We start from the raw sequence: 22,200 nt of genomic DNA on the forward strand, positions 1-22,200 counted from the left end.
TATACATATCTTGTCGCAATCTTCTGGGATGGTGCCTGTCACCTCCACTAGCCTCGAAACTCACCCAGCATCGAACTCTGTCCTATCTGAGTCCTTGCTGCTTTCGGGGGTGCCTGACACATAGTAGGTGCCCAGTGAAGGTCAGTCGAATATTTCAAGGAGTACACATCAGTGGTACCGAAGGCCCTCATCGGAGGCACTCCGTCACTGCCCATCACACACACTTTTCACCTCTAGTAATCTACTACTAGAGATTACATTCTTTGTCCTTTGAGATGAAAATCAGCTGTGGACGGTGTTTCCAGTCAGTTAAAATGACACTAGTAACACAAATTGTAAAATTTATTATTTGAATGAAGGATTAGGGCAGTGCCACAGCCCAACAGATCATGAAATGAAGACATTTGCCTTCAAGCCGCGGGATACCCTCAAGCGGGGCTTATTTTAACCCTCGAGATCCCTCTCCTTTGAAGCCCGGGGAGCGGCAGACTTCGGCTCTGGGAAAGGCCGGAAGTGAGGGGTCGGAAGTGAGGAAGCGGAAGTGGGAACGGGCGTGGGCGCTCTGGCCCGGTTGGAGGAGGCGGGGCTTGTGTTGCGGAGGGAAAAGCCCGACAGCCGGCGGCTGGACGTTCTCCTCAGGTAGGAGCCACTAGTGTGGGGGTGGGGATGGAGAGGGGGCCTGGAGGGGCCTGGAGGGGTGCTCTCCCGCTGCCCATCCCGTGCTGCTTCCCTGCTCCGGCCGGAGGCAGGCGGGAGGGCGACGAGGCCCGCAGGTCTGCGTGAGGGAAGGTCATTATTGTGTGACGCCATCACGTCACTCCTTTCTTCTAGAAGCTTCTCCAAGGCCCAGCCTCCCACTCGCAGTAAATTCTCTGAGGACAGTCGCTGGGCTGAGTCGTCTGTGTGACCCAGTGCCCTCCACAGGGCCTGCCTGGAGCACAGTGGTCATTCTGAAAAGATTGTTGAATGAATGAAGCGAATGCCAAGGAACGACCCTGGCTACAGGCAGTTGATTCTCCCTCTGACCTTCACGTTAGAAGTTCTTTACAGGACATCTCATGTCTTCCCCTCAACAGTCTTCCCTAGGTGGTGATTATTCCTTATGCTGCAGATGGGGAAATAGAGGCTCAGAGAAGTCCTTAAGCCCTAATTAGGAAATGGCAGAGCAGGACCTCAAATCCGTGCCTCTGGAATCCTAATTAAAGTAATGAGATGAGGTACTGAGTGCCTAGGTGTGAACACGTTGTGAGCATTCAGTAAAGAGTAGCCATTTACTCCAGAGGGTGGGGACTGTGTCTTGTGCACCTGTTTCTCCATTTCTTGGAAATGGAGTCTGTCACATGATAAATTCTGGAAAATTAATAGTTGAGTGATTTAATGAACACACAGGAGGGACTCAAGTTCTTTCCATCAAAACAGCAACACCTTCTAATGCTGAGGTATGCTCTGTAATCCTTCCTCTATAATGATCTTGGCCAGAGCTTATTTTCTCCTGAGTTGATCTCATGTCTACAGGCAGAACCTGTATAAACATAAGAGCAGTGCTGTCCTCATAGCACTGCCCTAAATGTGTCTTTCCAGAGATGCGTCTAGGTACTCAGCCTCTTAGATGCTGTTGTCATTGTTGTCCTAAATCTTTGGAAAACGTCAGTTTAGCTCCACAATCTTTTATTCTCAATTCTGACATCCAGAAAGTTTTGAAAACCAATTTTTTCCCCTAACTTATCTGGCCACAGGATCTGAACTGAAACAGCCATTTGTCTTTACTTATTCCAAATATTTGCAAATTTTTGTTGCAGTCATGTTAATGTGTTTGATTGTTCAGACCTTGCTTAATTTACCCCAGATCTCACTGTGGGTATCATGTAATATATGGTTGTAGGCATGGCATTACCCTCTAAAAGTTACCCCCCCAAAATTGAGTTTGAATTCCGTGACTCATTTGGCCTCAAAAGATTCAGATAAGAGATTGTGGACCCATATTTTAATGTCACTTGACAACTTAAATGCTCTCCTGTTATGATTCAGGTAAAGTTGGGGGAGAAAACAGGCTTTGCCAAAGAGTTGTGGAATTGGGTAAATGTAATAAGAAAATTAAGAGATCTTTTTATACCTCATCATTCGTTTATTTTAGAATCATTTAAGGGAGAAAACTCCTTAACTAAATGATGTTTTTGAATGTAAGGAGCATGTTTTATGTTTCTTATATCCTCCACAAAGCCATATAAATGGTAGGTACTCAAGAAATACTTGTTGATTGATTTGAAAATGTTTGCTCAAAACTCTAGAGTTTTACTTGACAGTTACAAGAGATAGATTATATATTTTAAGTGTCATGTTTATAATTAAAAGCTGTAGAATCAATTCAGGTTTATCCCAAAGCAGTATCACTCCACCACTTGGTCATTCACTCAGTGACCTGTTTCTTGAGTGCCTGCTATGTGCTAGGTACCTGTTTACACAGTAGGATTACACTGGTAAATAAGACAATCATGGTCCCTGCTCTCAAGGAATTTCCAGTTTGGTGGTGAAGAAAGCCAAGAGAAAATAACAAACACATAACTATGCATCCTGATAAGTGCCATGAAGGAAATAAACTGGGTGCTGAAAAGAGCATGATGGGTAGACCTAAGTAGTAAGTGTGGTGGGTGAAGGCCTGTCAGAGGAGGCAACCCAGGTTTATGATATGAACTATCTTACTTCTCTCCATTTCTAAATATTACAGGGATTTGGGTAGCCAGACAACCAAAATTCAGGTGTGAAAATTTACCCTCTTGGGCACTACTTTTGTCTTAGATGTCACATCACTGTATTTATTGATATAATCTCAAAATTTTGAAGGACTGAGTAAACTGAGCATTTGTATATAGTCAGGTGTCTGAAACACATAGTAAAACAACATATAATTTACAACTAACACCAATTAACTGAACTCCTTGTTAGCTTGAAAAGATTTCATTAGTAGAATGGTGTCTTACATATTCTGTGTTCATGTCACAAAGTACTGTACGTTAGTAAATGATATTAATTCACTTATCCAGACATATTTCCTTGTGGTTTTTCGAATGGTTAGGAATATGTTTAATTTTGGTATGATGTCTAGCACATCCATTTTAAACTACTCTATTGGATGGAAAGCTATTATGTAGATAGTTTTCTTGGGCAGAAAGTTCATTTATGAAAACATTTAAAAAAATTTTTAAATGCGGGTTAGAGAATAGAGGAAAACCTAAAAATTATTTTGTCCCTCCAAAATATACATAGGTATATGTATGGATATATTTTCTAGATAGGTAGTTATCCAGAAAAGAAAAAGAGGGTTTTAAAAACTGTTGTTTAATTCCAGCAAGTTATGATTCTAACAGGGTTTTGTTTTTGTTTTCTTTTTAATAGACTTGTGAAGAAACAGATCAGTATTCCTTGCTCTAAGCCAATGTCACCGTGTATCTCTGCATTGAGTGAGCTTGGTAGAGGGGGAGAAAAGGACAGTAGAAAAAGAAAACCCTTGTGACTGAAAATTTTAATAGCTTATTGAAACACATTATAAATCGAGTTTTCACTGCAGGATTGAGTTAGATAAAAATGTCTGTGTTTGAAGTGCAAACAAGAGAGAAAATCAGAAAATTGTAAAAATACACAAGTTCTCTTTTTCTTCCTAAGGTTGATGATAGTCTCTTTTGGAGAAATCTTAATTAAACAGATAGATTTTTTATCTTGTTTATTTCAGGATGTGTTGGACTTTTATCAAAAAAGATTACTTATCCCCTTCTCTTATCTTTTAAAAAAGAAGTGATAGTTTATTTAGGATGCTTCTGAAAATTTATGTCTTCCTTAAATACATACACAGAAATTAATCAAGCCTGAGCTAGGAATTGAGAAGGTCAAGGAAGAGAAACAAAACTAAAAATAACAGACAAATTTGTTATGGATTTTAACATTTTTCTTTTGTACGTGTGCAGTGTCTCTAGTAAAATCTGATTATAGATTGTTGAGGTTTCAGTGGGTCTGGATGCTCATCAGGGCATCTTTTTTCTAAAGCTGAGTAAAGAAAGTAATTTAACCTTTTCCTTAAAGTTACCAGCCTTACGAGGACTAAAATATTGGTTTAGGGTGCCATGAGTTAGCTGTGGAGTCCACTAAGGACAATTACTTGTCTTAATAGTTGATGACCCTCCCCTCTTTTAGATTAACAAGAAAACAGACCATATTTCGATCTGATTCTAATGACTTGTAAGTTCTAAAAAGGATACAACCATAGGGTCAGTTGATGATTCTAAGACTCAGTTTGCACTTAATTACTCTCAGGACATAACATTTTTATACATGACAACAAATCTTAAGCAAGAGATGTCACAGTGCAAGTTCCATTTTCTTATAGTAACTTATCCACTGTCCATGTAATGCTTTATAATAATTTTATTTCTGGCCAAAGAGGTTCAGTGATACTTTCAATGGAAACTTTTAGGTCTAGAAAGACCACCTATATTTCTTTAAATAACATAGGCCAGTCCCTTGTGAGAGATTTTCCCATATCAATCCTAAGAACGTGTATATGGTACCCTCAATTCTGGCTGATGTAAGTGAGGCACTGATTTGGAAACTAAAGCTAGCTTTTTCAGACTGAATTGATCTTCTGTAGACATTTTAAAAAATATTTAACTTACATATTGTTTGTGCCTTCCTTTGCAGGAAATTGATACCTTGTCAAGGTGGAGATTAATCATTTGTATTTGGGAGCAGCGGACCTGGGGACCGACTACCTCTCAAAGGTTTTATAAACCAATCACATAAACTCCTAGTCCATGGCTCTCAACCCCCATCTCACCTTCAAATTTGTCTTACCTATGGCATTCAGGAGGCAAGTAAAAAACTTCGTGAAAAATTACTCAGATGCGGAAATAAAAGTCAGGGAAGCAACTTCTAATGACCCTTGGGGTCCTTCTAGTTCTCTGATGTTAGATATCAGTGACCTGACTTTCAACACAGTTTCTCTCTCAGAGATTATGAGTATGTTATGGCAGAGACTCAATGACCATGGGAAGAACTGGCGCCATGTGTATAAATCCCTTACCCTAATGGATTATCTCATCAAGAATGGATCAAAGAAAGTTATTCAGCATTGCAGAGAGGGGTTCCGTAACCTTCAAACACTAAAAGATTTTCAACACATAGATGAAGCTGGAAAAGATCAAGGTACCCGATGAAGTTTATACATTGTGCTAGTAAAGATTAAGAGTTTGGGAGCGGATCATTTTAAAGCAGGAGCTGGGGGAAAGTTGTTCTTAAATGTACTAGCTGCCTTTCCTCTAGGACAGTTATGGTTTTCAGTTTAATCCTTTGTGTTGACTCTTGAGTGCCTTAGAGAACAATATTTTGTTTTTCAAAAGGATGTGTGAAACTAACACACTTAGGTGTCTGATAAAATGATGTCTTATAGATGATGACCATATAAGAGAGATCGTGTGGTATTTGTCTTTCTGTCTGACTTATTTCACTTAGCATAATGCCCTCGAGGTCCATCCGTGTTGTTGTACAAGGCAAGATTTCATTCTTTCGGACCTCGAGGGCATTATGCAATGTGAAATAAGTCAGACAGAGAAAGGCAAATACTGTATGATTTCTCTTATATGTGGAGTTAAAAAAAAGCTCATAGAGAGAACAGATTAGTGGTTGTCAGAGGTGGAGGTTTGGGCGGGGAGAAATGGGTGAACTGATTTTGTTTTTGTCTAAATAAATTGAATTTAAAAATAAAGTGAAAAAAAATAAATACACCAAAAAAGTTAAAAAGTTGGACTTGAGGTCCTACTAAATTTAAATATAGCAAAAATAGTAATGAATAATTTTCCATGAACAAACTTCATGATTGAAGTCAAGGAACTATGTCCTTGGAGTTAATATGTTATTTTGGGGAGCTAATCCAACCTTTACCCCCAGTACCATTCTGTAAAGATCAGTACATCATACTAAGATATATATCTCTTTTATAAGTTAAAAGCTTCGGAGTCTGTCATCAAATAGTGTTGTCATCCAACCTGGGGTTGAATCCTGACTCTGCTACTGCCTAGCTGTGTATCCTCAGGCAATTTACTAGATTACTTGAGGTCTCAGTTTAGCTCTCTGTAAATTGGGATAACAGCAGTATCTGTCTCATAGGATGGTTGTGAGGAGTGCAAGTGTGTTTGCCTATTTTCCCCCAAAAGATGTCAGCTCCATGAGGGCAGGGACTTTGTCTACCTTGCCCATTGCTGGGTCTTGGCAGTAGAGGAGCCATCGACATTTGTTGAGTGAGAGAATAAATGAAAGAAAGAGAGTGAATATACAAAATGGTCCAATTTTGTTTAAAAAATTATGTTTATGTATATAAGATAAGAGTTCACCAAGTGGTACTGGTAGTATTAGAGATGATTTTTATTTTGTTTTATATAAACTTGTATATTTAAAAAAACATTTTATAATTAGACCAAATAAAACCAAGGTGGCAATGTGAAAACAAAAGAACAGAATAAATAAAATAGGAGGCATGGTAATTTGATATAATAATGTCACTAATTATAATTAGACTGGAATTTAGTCATAAATGTAAGAAAGTGTTTCTAAAGACTATGGAATCTTCAAAAACTACGAAGGAAGTAGTTTTATGAATACGGAAATTTAGGTCATAAAGTAATTTTGCTGGGGGTGGAAGAGGAGAAGTAGGGAAAGGCTGCACAGGATACTGAACTGAGAAGATTCAGTAGTGCCTGATGTTCAGCAATGATAAAAGAATCAGCGCTTCCTCCCCATCTAATGTAAAATTATAGTTTGTTAAAGTGAATAGTCTTATGAATCATGAGAAGAGGATAAAACTCAGTGCAAGCTCTGTGTTAAGTGTACATTTTTAAAATAGTCTTTTTTAGAGCAGTTTTAGGTTTACAGAAAAATTATGCAGAAAGTACAGAGTTCCTAAATACCCTTCCCCACCCACACATGGTTTCTCCTATTAACATCTTGCATTAGCGTGCTACATTTGTTACAATTAAACCAGTATTGATACATTATTATTAACTAAAGTCCTTAGTTTACACAAAGAGTTCACGCTTTGTGTTCTGCAGTTCTATGGGTCTTGAAAAATGCAGTGTGTGTGTCTACCATTCCAGTATCATGCAGAACAGTTTCACTGCCTTGAAAGTGCCCTGTGCCCCACCTATCCATCCTTTCTCCCCTGCCCTGAACCCTTGGCAACCACTGATCTTTTTATTGTTTTTATAGTTTTGCCTTTTCCAGACTGTTATATAGTTGGAATCATTCCGTACATAGCTTTTTCAGAATGGTTTCTTTCACTTAGCAATATGCATTTAAGATTCTTCCATAAGATTCTTTTTACAGCTCGAGAGCTCATTTCTTCTTCTTTTTTATTTTTTATTTTTGCGGTACGTGGGCCTCTCACTGTTGCGGCCTCTCCTGTTGCGGAGCACAGGCTCTGGACGCGCAGGCTCAGCGGCCATGGCTCATGGGCCCAGCCGCTCTGCGGCATGTGGGATCCTCCCGGACCGGGGCACGAACCCGTGTCCCCTGCATCGGCAGGCGGACTCTCAACCACTGCACCACCAGGGAAGCCCTCATTTCTTCTTTTTTTTCCTTCACTTAAAAAAAAAAAAGCTTTATTGAGATGTAATTCATATATCATACAGTTCACCCATTTAAAGTGCACAATCCTATGGGTTTTGGTGTATTATTTTAAAAATTATGATAAAATAAACATAACATAAAAATTGCCATTTTAAGTGTACAGTTCAGTCACATTCATTACATTCACACTGTGGCACAACCATTACCACTGTTTATTTCCAAAACTTTTTCATCACGCCAAACAGGAGCTCTGTAACCATCAAGCAGTAACTCCACGGCTTGATCTAATCTACTTCCTGTCTCTATAAATTTGCCTGTTCTGGGTACCGGATATAAGTGGCATCATGTAGTATTTGTCGTTTTGTGTCTGACTTATTTAACTTACCATAAAGTCCTCTAGGTTCAGCCATGTTAGAGGATGTATCAGAACTTCATTCTTTTTATAGCTGAATAATATTCCTTTGTATGTACTTACTACATTTTGTTTATTCTGTTGGTGGGTTCTTGGGTTGGTTTCACCTTTTGGCTATTGTGAATAATGCTGCAGTGAACGTTAGTGTACAAGTATCAGTTTGAGTCCCTGCTTTCAGTTCCTTTGGGGGTATACTTAGGAGTGGAATTGCTGGGTCATATGTTAAGTCAATGTTTAGCTTTTTGAGGAACCACTAAACTGTTTTCCTTAGCAGCTGTACCATTTGACGTTCCCACCAGCAGTGTAGGAGGATTGCTGTTTCTTCACATCCTTGCTAATCCTGTTATTGTCCATCTTTTTTTTATTATTATTATAGCCATTTTACCAGATGTGAAGTAGTATCTTATTCTGGTTTTGATTTATGGTTCCCTACGGACTAATCACATTGAACATCTTTTCATGACCTTGTTTGCCCATTTATATGTCTTCTTTGGAGAAATGTTTATTCAAATGCTTTGTCCATTTTTAACTTTTTTTTTTTTTTTTTAAATTTTAAAGTTCTTTATATATTCTGGATACAAGACCCTTATCAGATAGGTGATTTGCAGATATCTTCTCCCATTCTATATAGGTTTTCTTTTTACTTTCTTGATTAAATTTTGAAGAAGTCCATTTTATCTGTTTTTCCTTTGTTTGCTTGTGCTTTAAGTGTCATATGTAAGAACTAATTGCCTAGTCTAAAGTCATAGGATTTACACCTATGTTTTCTTCTAAGAGTTTTGTAGTTTTAGCTAGTACATTTATCTTGGGTCCATTTTGAATTAATTTTTACATATGGTGTAAGGTAGAGGTCCAACCTCATTCTTTTGCATGCAGGTATCCAGTTGTTTCACTACTATTTGTTGAAAAATCTGTTCTTTCCCCATTGAATTATATTGGCACCTTTACAGAAATCAGCCATGGATATATGGGTTTATTTCTGTACTCTTAATTCATTCCATTGTTGTATATGTCTAGTCTTATGCCTGTGCCACACTATTTTTATTATTGTAGCTTTGTAGTAAGTTTTGAAATAAAGGAAAGTGGCTTTATTTGCAACTTCACCTTTGTTCTTTTTCAATATTGTTTTGGCTGTTCTGGGTGCCTTGCGTTTCCATATCAAGTTTAGCATCAGCTTATCAATTTCTGCAAAAGCAGCTAGAATTTTTTCAAGATTGCATTGAATCTGTAGATCAATTTCAGGAATATTGCCATCTAAATGATATTATTTCCTCAAATCCGTGAACATAAGAAATCTTTCCTTTTATTTAAATCGTCTTTCATAAGTGTTTTGTAGTATTCATTGTACAAGTTTTATACTTCTTTTGTTAAATTTATTCCTGTTTTTTTTCTTTTTTTGGTACTACTATAAATGAAATTGTTTTCTTAATTTCATTTTCATATTTTTCATTGCTGATGTATAGAAATTCAACTGGTCATCTGAGTTTTATATATTGATCTTGTATTCTACTACTTTGCTGTAATATTTTCTGTAATAATTATTAGCTGTAATAGTTTTTTTTGTTTGTTTGTTTAGATTCCTTTGGATTTTCTACATACAAGATTGTGTCATCTGCAAATAGAGATACTTTTACTTCTTCCTTCCCAATCTGGATGAATATTATTTCTTTTTCTTGCTTAATTGTCCTGGCTAAAACCTCCTGTACAATGTTGAATAGAAGTGGTTAGAACAGACATCCTTGTCTTGTTCCTGATCTTAAGAGCTTTCAGTCTTTCACCATTAAGTATGATGTCAGGGATGGGTTTTTCATAGATACCTTTTATCAGGTTGACAGAGTTCTCTCCTATTCCTAGTTTGCTGAGTGTCCTTATCACGATAGCGTGCTGACTTTTTGTCAGATGCCTTTTCTGCATCTGTTGATGTTATGTGTTTTTCCCCATTTATTCTATTACTTGGTGTATTACATTGATCTTCATAGGTGAACCAACCTTGCATTCTTAGCATAAATCCCACTTGGCCATGGTGTATATCCATCCTCTCTTTTTTTATGTGCTTATTTTAGGGCAGGTTTGAGGCTTAATGATGAAATTGGAGAATATCTTCTTGGGTTTTGAGCATGCTACGCTTCTTAATCCAGAAATTGTAAAGACATCAACTTCCGTTAGGGTTAAATTTATTATTAAAATTAAATATTAATTAAAATTTTCCATGCCCAAGAGTTAGGTTATAAAAAGGCATAAGTTTTTGGATAATAGTGAATGAAATATAATCATTTTTGTACTTTACAGAACAGCTATTTTATCACTGTACTGAGCAAAGCACTATGATAATTTCTTTTTAAGTAGAAAGAAAGGGTCAGCCCCTGCTTTAAAGAGTTTATGAGCTATTTTGAGCATTAAAATAGATAAGCATGCAATTATAAATACACAGAAAAACTTATTTATTCATTTATACCTTTTATATGTACAGGTATGGTATATATGGGTATGTTTATACACTATCATAAAGGTCTTTCAGTTTCCCTAATGGTTGAGTTTAGGATTAAAGATGTACAACTGTGCTGTGTTGGACTTTATAAATACTCTTGATGATTTGTTAGCATCAAGAGAGGAAAAAAAATGCAAGTTAGAACTGAATTGTCAACAGAAGCGTAGTACAGTTGACCTTTGAATAATGTCGGGATTAGGGGTACTGACACCGCCCCCTCCCCCACAACGCACAGTGGAAAATCTTCATATAACTTTACAGTCCACAGTTCCACATCCTCGGATTCACCCAGGCACAGATTGTGTAGTACCGTAGTACATATTTATTGAAAAAAATCCACATATAAGTGAACCCGTGCAGTTCAAACCCATGTTGTTCAACGGTCAACTGTATATTCATTTGTTGATTATGGAAGGTATATTAGTTATTGATTGATAACATTGGTGCACACTATTAATTTAATAAATATTAATTAATGAAAAATGATTCCATTGGGGAAAATATTACTCATTTTATTTTTATCTTTTATACACTTCTCTTTTTATGTTTGTTCCCTAATGAGTGTAACATATTAGAATAGTAGCTCTTGACATAATTTAACTTATACATAAATAAATGTATATATATATTTGGGGGTGGTTGCATGCACAAAAATTTGTTACTGATGGTGTGTTCAGTTGAAATAGTTCAAAACCACTGGTTCTCAGGACTTCCCTGGTGGTGCAGTGGTTAAGAATCCGCCTGCCAATGCAGGGGGCACGGGTTCAATCCCTGGTTTGGGAAGATCCCCACATGTCGTGGAGCAGCTAATCCTGTGTGCCACAACTACTGAGCCTGTGCTCTAGAGCCCATGAGCCACAACTGCTGAGCCCGTGCACCTAGAGCCTGTGCTCTGCAATAAGAGAAGCCACCGCTATGAGAAGCCTGCATAGCGCAAAGAAGAGTAGCCCCCACTCACCGCAACTAGAGAAAGCCCACGCACAGCAATGAAGACCCAAAGCAGCCAAAAAATAAATTAATTAAATTAAAATTTTAAAAATTGTATTAAAAAAAACCCATTGGTTCTCGTGATAGAGTCAAGACTCTTAGTGTGTTCCCAATCTACCTTTCTACTCTTATTTCCTTAGTCTTCAATCTAGCACGTTGCATCACCAGGCATTCTTAATATATTATTTGCTTATACATCGCTGTGCTTGTATTTAAGATGTTTCTTCTTCCCTGTAATATTCTTTCCTTGCTATCTGCTTTCTGAACTCCTATTTAGTCTTCAAATCCTAGCTCAGAGGCCTTTTCCTTTGTACCCCCAACTGTTGTCTTTTCTTTGCTGGGCAGAATTAATTGCTGCAACACTTTATTCATAATATAAGAGTGGTATTTTTTACAGTGTATCTTATCTACTATATATATTTCTCCTTAGCTAAATTATGAGGGTGTATACCATATGTTAATCATCTTTTTACCATCAGGCCTTGACACATAATAGATAATCAATAAATTTTTACTAATGGAAGTCATAAAAATAATGAGACTTGAAGAAAGGAATGTGATCATTGAAAAACAAATCAGTAAGAATGATTTTGTTCAAAGAAGAAAAAAAGCAGAGAGTGAAGTCTGTAATGGGAAATTAATCGAAGAGAAATTGTAGTGATCCAAGTAATCAACAGCTGGATCCTACCCTAGAAACAGGTTATCAAGAAGAGATACAGAAAAGATAAAAGTAGAAAATATTATAGAAGAAAGTCTTTTTTTTCTCCATTGGTCTTTACACTTGCTGTTCCCTTTGCCTGGAGTCCCCAGATACCAGCAGTGCTTTCTGCATCCTCCGGATCTCTGCTCAAAAAGCCATCTTGTTAGTGCAGCCTTCTAGATGTACCTTATTTATAAAAAAGCAGGCGCACCCGTTCTTTGTACTGATATGCCCTAGCCACCTTCTCTGTTTTCTTTCTCTTCATAGTATTTCTTATCTGACGTAGGATATGATTTATCTTATTATTTGTTTATTGTCTGTCTCCTCCTACCAGAAAGTAAGTTTCATGAGTGCAGGAACATTTTATGTCTGCTTCGTCCATGCTCCATCTCCAACATTATAACAGTGCCTATCATATAGAAAATGATCAATAATTAATAATAGTGATACTACAGGGGAAAAAATTCAGAAAACAAGTCACAGTAGTTGGGAAACAGGAGAAATTTATTTTCAAATAGTACATTAGTTAACATTTTCAAATAATGTTCTCAATATGTTTTTCTTCAACTTCCAGACAGCTTTTCAGATGAAGTAAATTTAAAGCAATGAATAATCTCAAAACATTTACAGTAAATACATGATTTTCCCTATGTTTTCAGACTTTTGGGACACTGTATTGTACTTATTGTAGTTTTTTTTAAGGTTAACAGTTGGATGCATTACTTTATATTTCGAGATATTTCACCTGAAATACTGGAGGTATATTGTGAGGTAGAGTTCTTTCTTTCCTGTATGGTATCTAGTTGTTTGAGCATTTTTAGATTTTAATAATAGAGCATTTCCATGTATGGTATCTCATTTGATCCTTACAACATCTTATGAGGAACGTAGGATATGTCTTATCTTTCTTACAGAGATGATGAGTTAACACTCAGATTAAGTTTTTTAGGTAAGGTTGCACAGCTAATTAATGGCTGAACATGATTAAAACATATATATCCTAATACTGTTTAGTTCTATTCTATTATTATGCTACACAGCCTCTCTTAATTTTTAAGGAGTTCTTAAAAATATCCTAACAGTTCCATTGAACTACCAGAATGAACTTAATCAAAATTGTCTGAAAAATACCTAGTTGAATGTTTCATACTACTAAACAATTTATTTAAACAAGTTATAGTATTCTTTTTATAAAACCAATTCAGATTCTCAGAAATGCATATTTATAACTTTATGTACTGTTTTATTCTCAATTAGGTAAGTCATGAAATTGTGGTTAATTTCACTTAAATGGGCCATTTTACATTTATATAAAGTAAATATATGTTATACACATATATTTAAACTAAAGGTAGATTTTTAAAAGGTACATTTTAAAAAACAAATTTTCAGTCTTGTTAAAAAGTTACGTTAAGCTATTTTACTAGAAGTAGCATGCCTTGATGACATTACTGCCATTTTAGTTTTCTGCTGTCATTATCAGTCATCTAATTTAGGAAATTAGATAGTTCACATTTATGTTGATGGCTGATTTTGTATAGGCTGCTTCTCTGTGTGTCTTCCAAAACTCGAGGATGAACCCTTACCATTCACCTACCCATTTGCCCACTGAAGTCGTAATGTCTTGGAGTAAGAACAAAGCCTTTTAAGCCATAGTTAAGAAATTAAAATGTGAAAGGTAAATTTTCTGGAATATGTAATACATTTGTTTATATTTACACTAGCTTATAAATGATTAAAATCCACTTTTTTTGAGAGGGAGTTTGTTTTTTGAGTTCAGGTACTTGTAGAAGGAGAGAAAAACTCAGGTATTTAGGCTTAGAGAAAGAGGAGGCCTGGGCAAGTAGGAGAAAAAAGGAATGATAGTGATTTTCTTTTCAAGGCGACTGGAATAAATTGAATTAGAGACAAGATACCTGGAAAGAGAAAGTTCAAGAAAAAGAAAACATTTCAATGTAAAAAAAATTATTTTAGATCTTGGTTAGCTGTGTTAAGGCTCTAAAAGTCAAAAAACTAAAATTTGGAGGTATTACTTCTCTTACAGAAGGTACTGGATGTGGAGAGTGGGAAGCAACAGTTCCTAAGCAGTGTGATGTAGTGACTGAACACTGTGGAAAAAACTCTAGCTTCAAAGGGCACAGACTTAATTTTTTTCTACAGCTGTCAGACAGCAGTAGTCAGAATTCTCTAACCATTGAACCACCTGCTAGATGTTGGTGGCTTGATTAATTAATGCAATGTAGGCGTGCTGATCTATCGAGAGGCTGGTTACTTAACACAATGCTGCTGAGTTCATTTATAGCTTCCGTGAGCAAATGTGATTTCCTATAACAAACTTTTTTGTAGTCTTGATGAACGAATGAATTTCCTTTAACAACCATATTATAGACTTTTGGGTCATCATAAGCCTGTTCTGTTATTGTTAAAAGTTATATTACTGTGAGTTTAAACAAAACCTTTATACCTAGTTGAATATTTTGGATCGTCTTTCGCTCCTTTTCAACAAATACAGTCATACTGATAATCATAGTAGCAAGAAGCAAATCATGAATTTATATAAAGTTAACTGTTCCCACAGTGCTCTTTGTTTATTGTACTCATATGGACAGCAGACAGTAAACACAAAAGGGCCAGTAACCAGGTTAGGACTTCAGTACTGTGTCAGCAGAATCATTCTCTTCTCAGGTTCTCATCAAATAAAATAGCTTGCATTTGTATACTAAAGTCAGTCAAAGAAATTAAAGTCTATATTTTGTTATTTTTATAGAGCCAATCTCTGTTTTCTAGTTTATCAACTTTATGACTTTGGGAAAGTTTCTTACCCACCCTAAACTTTCTTTTCTCATCTGTAAAATGTACTTCATAAACTCTGAGGGTGGTTGTGAGGATTAGAGATAATGTCTGAAAGTCAGGCACATAGTAAGTCATAAGTCAATGTTAGGTAAAAATATTAGCCATTGACATATTTTTACTTTTATTATTTCCTGCAGCGTATATTCACGTTCAAGTAAAGCTTCATGCAAAATGCACCAGAAGTTCTTTCCCACTGCCTTTGGAGTTCACCCATCCGTAATACTTTGTCCACACGTCTGTGGTAGCACGCATGGCTCTGCTGTAATGACTTATTTTACCTCAGTCCCTTCACTGGACTGTGGGTGTTTGGAGGGCTGGGATTACTTTAGTTGTATCTCTGTTTCTTCACCTAGTTTGTGGAGGTGTCGAATAAATGTTTGCTGACTGAGTGGCCAGTGGGCTCTTGTAGGCCCAAAGAAGGGATTGGTAGCTTTGAGTTTCTCTTTATCTTACATGTTCTTCTGGTTTTCTACAGTGTTTCTAGGTATTGTTTTATTTTTATTTTTATTTATCCTGCTTGGTGTTTGGAGATCATTTTTGACGTGAGGATTCTATGGCTTTTCTGTAAAATTCCCAGCTCTTTCTGAATATTGCTTTTTTTTTTTTTTTTTTTTTTTTTTTGCGGTACCCGGGCCTCTCACTGTTGTAGCCTCTCGCGTTGCGGAGCACAGGCTCCGGACGCGCAGGCTCAGCGGCCACGGCTCACGGGCCCAGCCACTCTGCGGCATGTGGGATCTTCCCGGACCGGGGCACGAACCCGTGTTCCCTGCATCGGCAGGCGGACTCTCAACCACTGTGCCACCAGGGAAGCCCTGAATATTGCTTTTTTGTGTGTGTGTGATTACTGTATTCTTCTTTTGAAACTTCTTCTGAATGACTATTGGGGTCTTGCAATCTGTCCCTTATGACTTTTAGTTAATCTTTTTAATCTTGTTGCCTCTCTGTGCTGTATTTTGGAAGAGTTCCTTAGTACTATTCTTTGATTACCAATTCTCTCTTCAACTGTTAGATTTTGGAGTTTACCTTGGGTATTGAGGGTTTTTTTCTTTTTAATCCCAGTGACTATAGCTTTCATTTCTAGGATTTTAAGTTGGCTCTTTTCATATCTATCTGTTCTTATTTCATTTCTGCCTATTTTTGTTTTGTTTCATAATTTCATATTCCTTGTGAATGTGATTCCTGTGTTAATCTTTATTTAGTATTTATTTAAGTTCTGTCTTAATACTTATTTAAAATCTTTGTTATTAGGTTTTTAAATCTTACAATAATATAGAATATTGATTTATAGAAGATCCTATAGAATCCTATAGAACATTGATTTCTTTTGGAGTGAGTTTATGTTTTAATTGCTGCATTTATTGGCCATCTTAAGATTTTTAAAAATCTATTTTGGAATTTTAGTTTTCAGGCTTATTTTGGGTGAGAGGTTCTTCCCTAGCTAACCATGTTCACTTTTCCATTTATGCTGATTTTTCAGTTTCCACCTCCAGTACAGCGTTATAAAGGTAGCTCAGGGGTCATGCCCTATGATGATATGAGGGTGCCACAGATTCAGTTGCTGAGCCAGGGGGTGGCTTAGTTGAGTTCCAGGCCTTAGGGCTGCATTGTGTCCTTCTATTCCCACAGCTACAAATATGTTACAGCCCAGGAAACAATTAGTGGCTGTTTATTTTTTTTCCTTTTCCTTTTTCTTTTCTTTCCAGCCTTCTCTCACAAGCATGGATAACCCCTAACATCAAAGAGTGAGACCACCTCTGGTTCCCTAACACCTGAGGGGCTGAACTCCTGGCCGCCAGATCAAGAGCCCAGCAGCCCTGTGGCTTGAGCCCTGTTCAGTGCTTTTTCATTTCTCCGATATTTCTGGTTCTTGGAGGTTTTTATCTTGTTTTTCAGAACTGGTGATGTCTATTATTGCTGTGCATTTGGAATAGAGCAGAAGGGTACTTTGAAGCATGAACTTACTGTGCCAACTTGACTGAAGGTTTTTTATGAAAATAACTTGATCAGCTATACTGTTTGGGATACTTCTCTTCCTCCGCCCTCCACCCCATCCCCACCCCCGAAGGCACTGTGGAGGGTAGATCGGAAAGGAGACTGCAGATAAATAAATGATTTAGAACATCACAGGCCTGAACTAAGGGAAATGGAGTGGAAAGCATGGAATTAGAAGATAGTTAGTAGGTGCAATCAACAGACATGCATTACTGAGTCTGGGGAAGTGAATGTTCATATTTCTGGCTTAGAATGGAAGTAAAACTCACTGAGAAAGGAATATAGGAAGAAGAGTAGATCTTGGCAGGCCAGTGGGTCAGGAACGGAGAGAGGAGTATTATGATGTTTTATAACAGGAAGCCCAATATGTGTTTTTTGGTTTTAAGTCTGGTATGTGTCTTTCTTGCTGATGCATCTCAGTGCCCAATATCTTTGAATTTACCATATTTCCAAATCTTGTTACATGACATTCAGTTGTGAATTTATATAGACTCCTCTCCTGCATTTAGGAAACTTTTCCTCAGCATATTATTTAACAAACGTTTCTTAAGTATCTCTTAAGTGAACAAGTATACTTCTGGCATTCGTGGATGTTATACTCTAGTGGAGAAAAAGACGTTTATCACATAGGCAGTTAAAAACTGTGGAAGCACTCTGAAAGACAAGTGTAGGTGCTATGAGAGTGTGTGAAAGCAGAGCCTGACCATGGAGGCCCTGACGTACATGTAGGGCGAGGCGGAAGAGGGGTTGTTATCTCTCAGTAGAAGGCTTTCCTGAAGAAGTGGAATCTGGGCTGTTCCCTCTGCCAGTTGCTCTCTGCCTGTATGTCTGCACAGCTGGCTTTTTCTTGCTATTTAAGACTCAGCTGATATGTTACTTCCTCAGTAAGACTTTCGTTGACTGCACCCTGAATTGATGTTAGCATGTCCCTCTGCTTTATTTCCTTTAGAGCATTAATTTTTATCTGAAATTATCTTCAGTAGGGACCTTGTCTCTTTTTTCCTCACCTGTGCCCCCACTACTTAGAACATTTCCTGAAACTTAAGTGTTCAGGAAATGATTAAATGACTGTAAAAGTTAACATCCTTGGAACTGGGCTGTTGCATAGTTGATCTAGTGATTTGTGTGTCCTTGTCCTTTCAGTTTGGGAGGATTGCTCAAATTGGCTTTTTCCTCATTCATTTTTCTATCTTGTTGACCCTCCCCTCACTCCATTGTGTCTTTCTAATGGGGGTTGCCAATGGTAGCATTCCACCCTCTGGCCACGGTGATGAGTATACGACTTTCAAGCTGGGCCACTCAGTGTCATTCTCCTGGATGTTTCAGATTTGAACAAATGAAGAGGGGGACTTCTCAGGTGGCAGCATGTGAGATGAGAATCTGGAGCTGTCTGTGGTAATATCTACATTCAGATTGAAGAAGCCGACCTGCAAAAGGAGAAAATAAAGGCATTACGTAGGGAGAAGCAGAGGTGGGAGGCGGAGGGTCCTGGTAGGTTTCCAGTCTCGGCTTCATTTGTATCTGAGGCCCAGTTGCAGCCCCTGGTTTTCCCACGGCCCGTTCAAATTGAGTTTCTGTCACTTATAAACAAAACATTCGCAATTAAACAGTATATAGCTTTATTTTTATTTTAACCTTTACCTCAACCAACAAGCTTTTCATCTTGATGTGTTTTACATAGTGTCTTTGGATATTGATCTGTTACATAGTTTAATTTCTTATTTCAGAGAATCTTTTTTCTCCCTCCCTCCCTCTCCTCTGTCTGTCTCCCTCTCCTTGCCTCCTTTTCTCCTTCTCCCCCTTCCCTAGCCCCCCTTTTTTCAAACACAAAGCAGCTGTTGCCTAAGTTTATTCTATTTTCGGTACTATTCTATTTTAGTACTGTGTATTCATTCTTTTTTGAAACGTATTGGCAAGAAGTAAGTAGATGCCATCTTATTGCTATTGTTATTATATCTCATCTCTGTTATTGTTTATCTCAAGCAGGTTTATTGGGCTCTTAGATTTTTTTCACTTTCAACTTTGACGCTTTAAAACATCCAGGTTCCCGCTCTCCAGCATCTCGAGGATGGTGGGAGGTAGCTAGGGCAGCGGGCAGCTTTGAATGGGAAGTTCACTTCTGGGTGATTTCTTCTCTGTTTTCTGCAAACTCCTGTGGCCCCACCGTCCTGATGCTGCAGGGAGGAGCCCTCCATCATTGACTGGCATTCTGCTTGACGTACCTGCTCATCCCTTTGAAGTACTGCAGCTGTCCTCAAATTCCACCAATCCATGCAGACTCCAAGTAGAATATTCCATATCTGTCCCATAATTTCTAGTTGTAACCTTTTCTAATTAGGAGTGTTGTAAGAAATTATTTCAGGCCAAGCAACTTTCTCAGGCAGCTAAGTTATAAATTGTCAATTAGTATTTTTCATCTATCTGGCTCCATTTGTATTATGTCAAGGAGAAAACTCAGACTTTTTTGGTCATTTGCTCCTTTATTGATTCATTCACTCAGTAAATGTTTACTGAGCATTTACTATGTGCCAATCACTCTTCTAGACACTAAAGAGTCTCTGCCCTCACGGAGCTTGTATTCTAGGTGAGAAAAGGATAAACAAGTAAACAGATAACTATATAGAACAGTATTAGTGATCAATGCCAAGTTGAAGAGTGAAACAGGGTAAAAGGGACTAGAGAGTGACGGGGGCGAGGCTATCTTAGAGAGGATGGGCAGAAGGAAAGCTGCTCTGAGGAGGCGACATGTGAGTAGAGACCTGAATGAATCAGGGGTCTAGTCATGCCAAGAGTCCCTGGCAGAAGCAACAGCCAGCACACAGCTCTAAGGAGGTAAAGAGTGTGGTGAGACTGCAGAATAAGGTGGCCAAGGTGGCTGGAGCAGAGGGAGTGAGGGGGAAAGTAGAAGGAGATGAGTTCATGAAGCGAAGAATGGGAAGGCAAGTCCCCCCACCAAATCAAGCTCTGTTAATTATCCGGAAGAAGGTAGTATCTGGTGTGTTGTCCCCAAAGACTGATAGTCACAGCAGGCTTCTATCATGCAACAGAGTGGTAACCCAAAACATGTGGGATTTTTTGGTTATTACTGACTGCAAGCCAATCATAGGAAATTAAGAGCGCTGAGAATGATGTGGTTTAAAGCAGTTATCAGAGAACTTTGGAAGGAAAAAATGGCTAAGAAGTGAGATTAGATAAAATAATCTTGGAAAAGATGGCAACTTGAGCAAAGGTTTTTGACATTGTCCATATCAATCTTAATGAAATGACTGGCACTTAGAGAACATTGGTGGCCCCTGCCGTCTAAATATACCCTGAATTTGACTATTTCTCACTACTTCCACTACTGGTAAATTACAGCTGGAAATATTAACACTTTAATTCATCACACTTGGAGCCCAAAATGAGCATAGTAGTGAATCTTTAGGGCCTTTCAGTTTACTTCTGGAAGACATGAGATGTTAATATGAGTTGGTCCCAAGATGTGGAGAGGTGTTTCCTTTATCATTTCTCATGGGAGATGGTTGAGAATAGTACTAGTAATACTATATATTTGAATGAGTATAATTTTATATCTGTGAATTAACCTGAACAGATATGCGTATACAGTTTTCAGATAGGAAACTCAGGCTTAGACCACCTAACTGGCTCAGAGTCACTCCGATGGTTAAGGACGACAGCACATTATTAGAATTCTGGTCTTAGACTGTCCTCTGGCACTCTATTAATGACATCATGTTATTTGGATAGGATGTTATGTCAGAGACAAGCCAATTGCCCTCCCTTCTCTTGTCCTACCCTAATTGTATCCCTAAGTTATACACAATGTTGATTGTGTATATACACAATGTTGTAGGTACACCTGCCCATCCATCGTCCATCCATCCATCCATCCACCCATCTTTGTATTTCTCTATCTGCTTCTGTCTTCTATCTACATATATAATGGTTTATTTTCCCCTATGCTTTACAAATTTGGATCATGCTATGCATATTACTTTAAATCTTTAGCCATATGTCATGGTCATACATCTAGGGCAGTACATCTAGATCTGATTCATTCCTCTGTATTGTTTGATTTATTGAAGAGTATATATTGCTTTCAAAAGGAAAATCCAATACCATGTTTAAGGTGAAAAATGTAATGTTAATATATGATATGATTTCATCATATGATTATTTACTTCTTAAAGCATGAGAAAAGGAGTACAGTTATTGACAATTCTAATGAAACTTAAATTTCCCTCTACATTTGCTAGAGAATATTTTGCTTTGCTTACATTTTCATTTTTTCCTAATTTTCTTTAGAATAAAACTTAATTGTAGCCTTAATTAATATTTTCTTTTCTAACCCAGTTAATGTATTTTTCAGGTTATTATATCCGGGAAAAGTCTAAGCAAGTTATAACGTTGCTGACGAATGAACAGTTGCTGCATAGAGAGAGGAGAGTAGCATGTCGGACTAGACGGCGTACCTCCTACTCTATGACATTTCCTAAAAGATTACCTGGTACGGGTAACTCACCAACAGCATGTGCTTCTGCTCCCGCACCAGAAATCCCTGCTTCAGAGAAGAAGTGTAAGCTTCTTAAGGCGGCGAGGCTACATAATAACAGTGCGTATAATGGGCATTGGCCTAGAGTGCAATAGGTATCATTTAAGAACAGCTAAAACATATAAAACATTAGGTTTTAGTACTGAAGCATTAATACTGTATTAGTACTACTATTACTGTATTAGACATTATACTGTAGAGAACAATGATGAAAGATGCTATTCAGTAGAAAATTTTATGACTGTTTTCTGAATGTGTTTATCTGGGATTCAAATAAAATGTTTTTGAGCTTTAAAGGTATGAAACTAGTGACTACCCTATTTGGCATTGTGATTCAGTTTTAAGATGTTAATCATAACTGGAGAGTGAAGAACTGTTTTCTGAGACTAGGGGTCTGGTTGTGTGTGCATTTGCACTATTTGATCCTCCAAATGAAGAAATTGACATTTAAAAAAATGTGCCTCAGAATTCTGAAAGTGCTCTAAAACTCTTCTAGGACAATACCCTGTGTTATATAACCCTTTCCTTTGCGTAAAACTTTAAATCTGGACTACTGAACCTGAAAAAGAAGGCACTTATTTATAATGTTATAATAGAAATCAGCAGGA

The 22,200-nt window shown here is 37.5% G+C and overlaps 1 protein-coding gene across 1 annotated transcript in view; it reads left to right on the plus strand.

Annotated features, from left to right (window-relative positions):
- Window positions 1–4,844: 4,844 nt before the first annotated feature.
- Window positions 4,845–22,200, plus strand: part of ENTHD1 (ENTH domain containing 1) — a 110,442-nt gene continuing 93,086 nt past the window's right edge. Inside the window, exons 1-2 of the mRNA XM_007453994.1 lie at window positions 4,845–5,193; window positions 21,410–21,652. Of these exons, the coding sequence (XP_007454056.1) occupies window positions 4,845–5,193; window positions 21,410–21,652 (592 nt within the window). The remainder of the gene's footprint in view (window positions 5,194–21,409; window positions 21,653–22,200) is intronic.

This window comes from Lipotes vexillifer, unplaced genomic scaffold, assembly GCF_000442215.2.
Source record: "Lipotes vexillifer unplaced genomic scaffold, Lipotes_vexillifer_v1.1 scaffold382, whole genome shotgun sequence".
In the NCBI taxonomy this organism is placed as follows: Eukaryota; Metazoa; Chordata; class Mammalia; order Artiodactyla; family Lipotidae; genus Lipotes; species Lipotes vexillifer.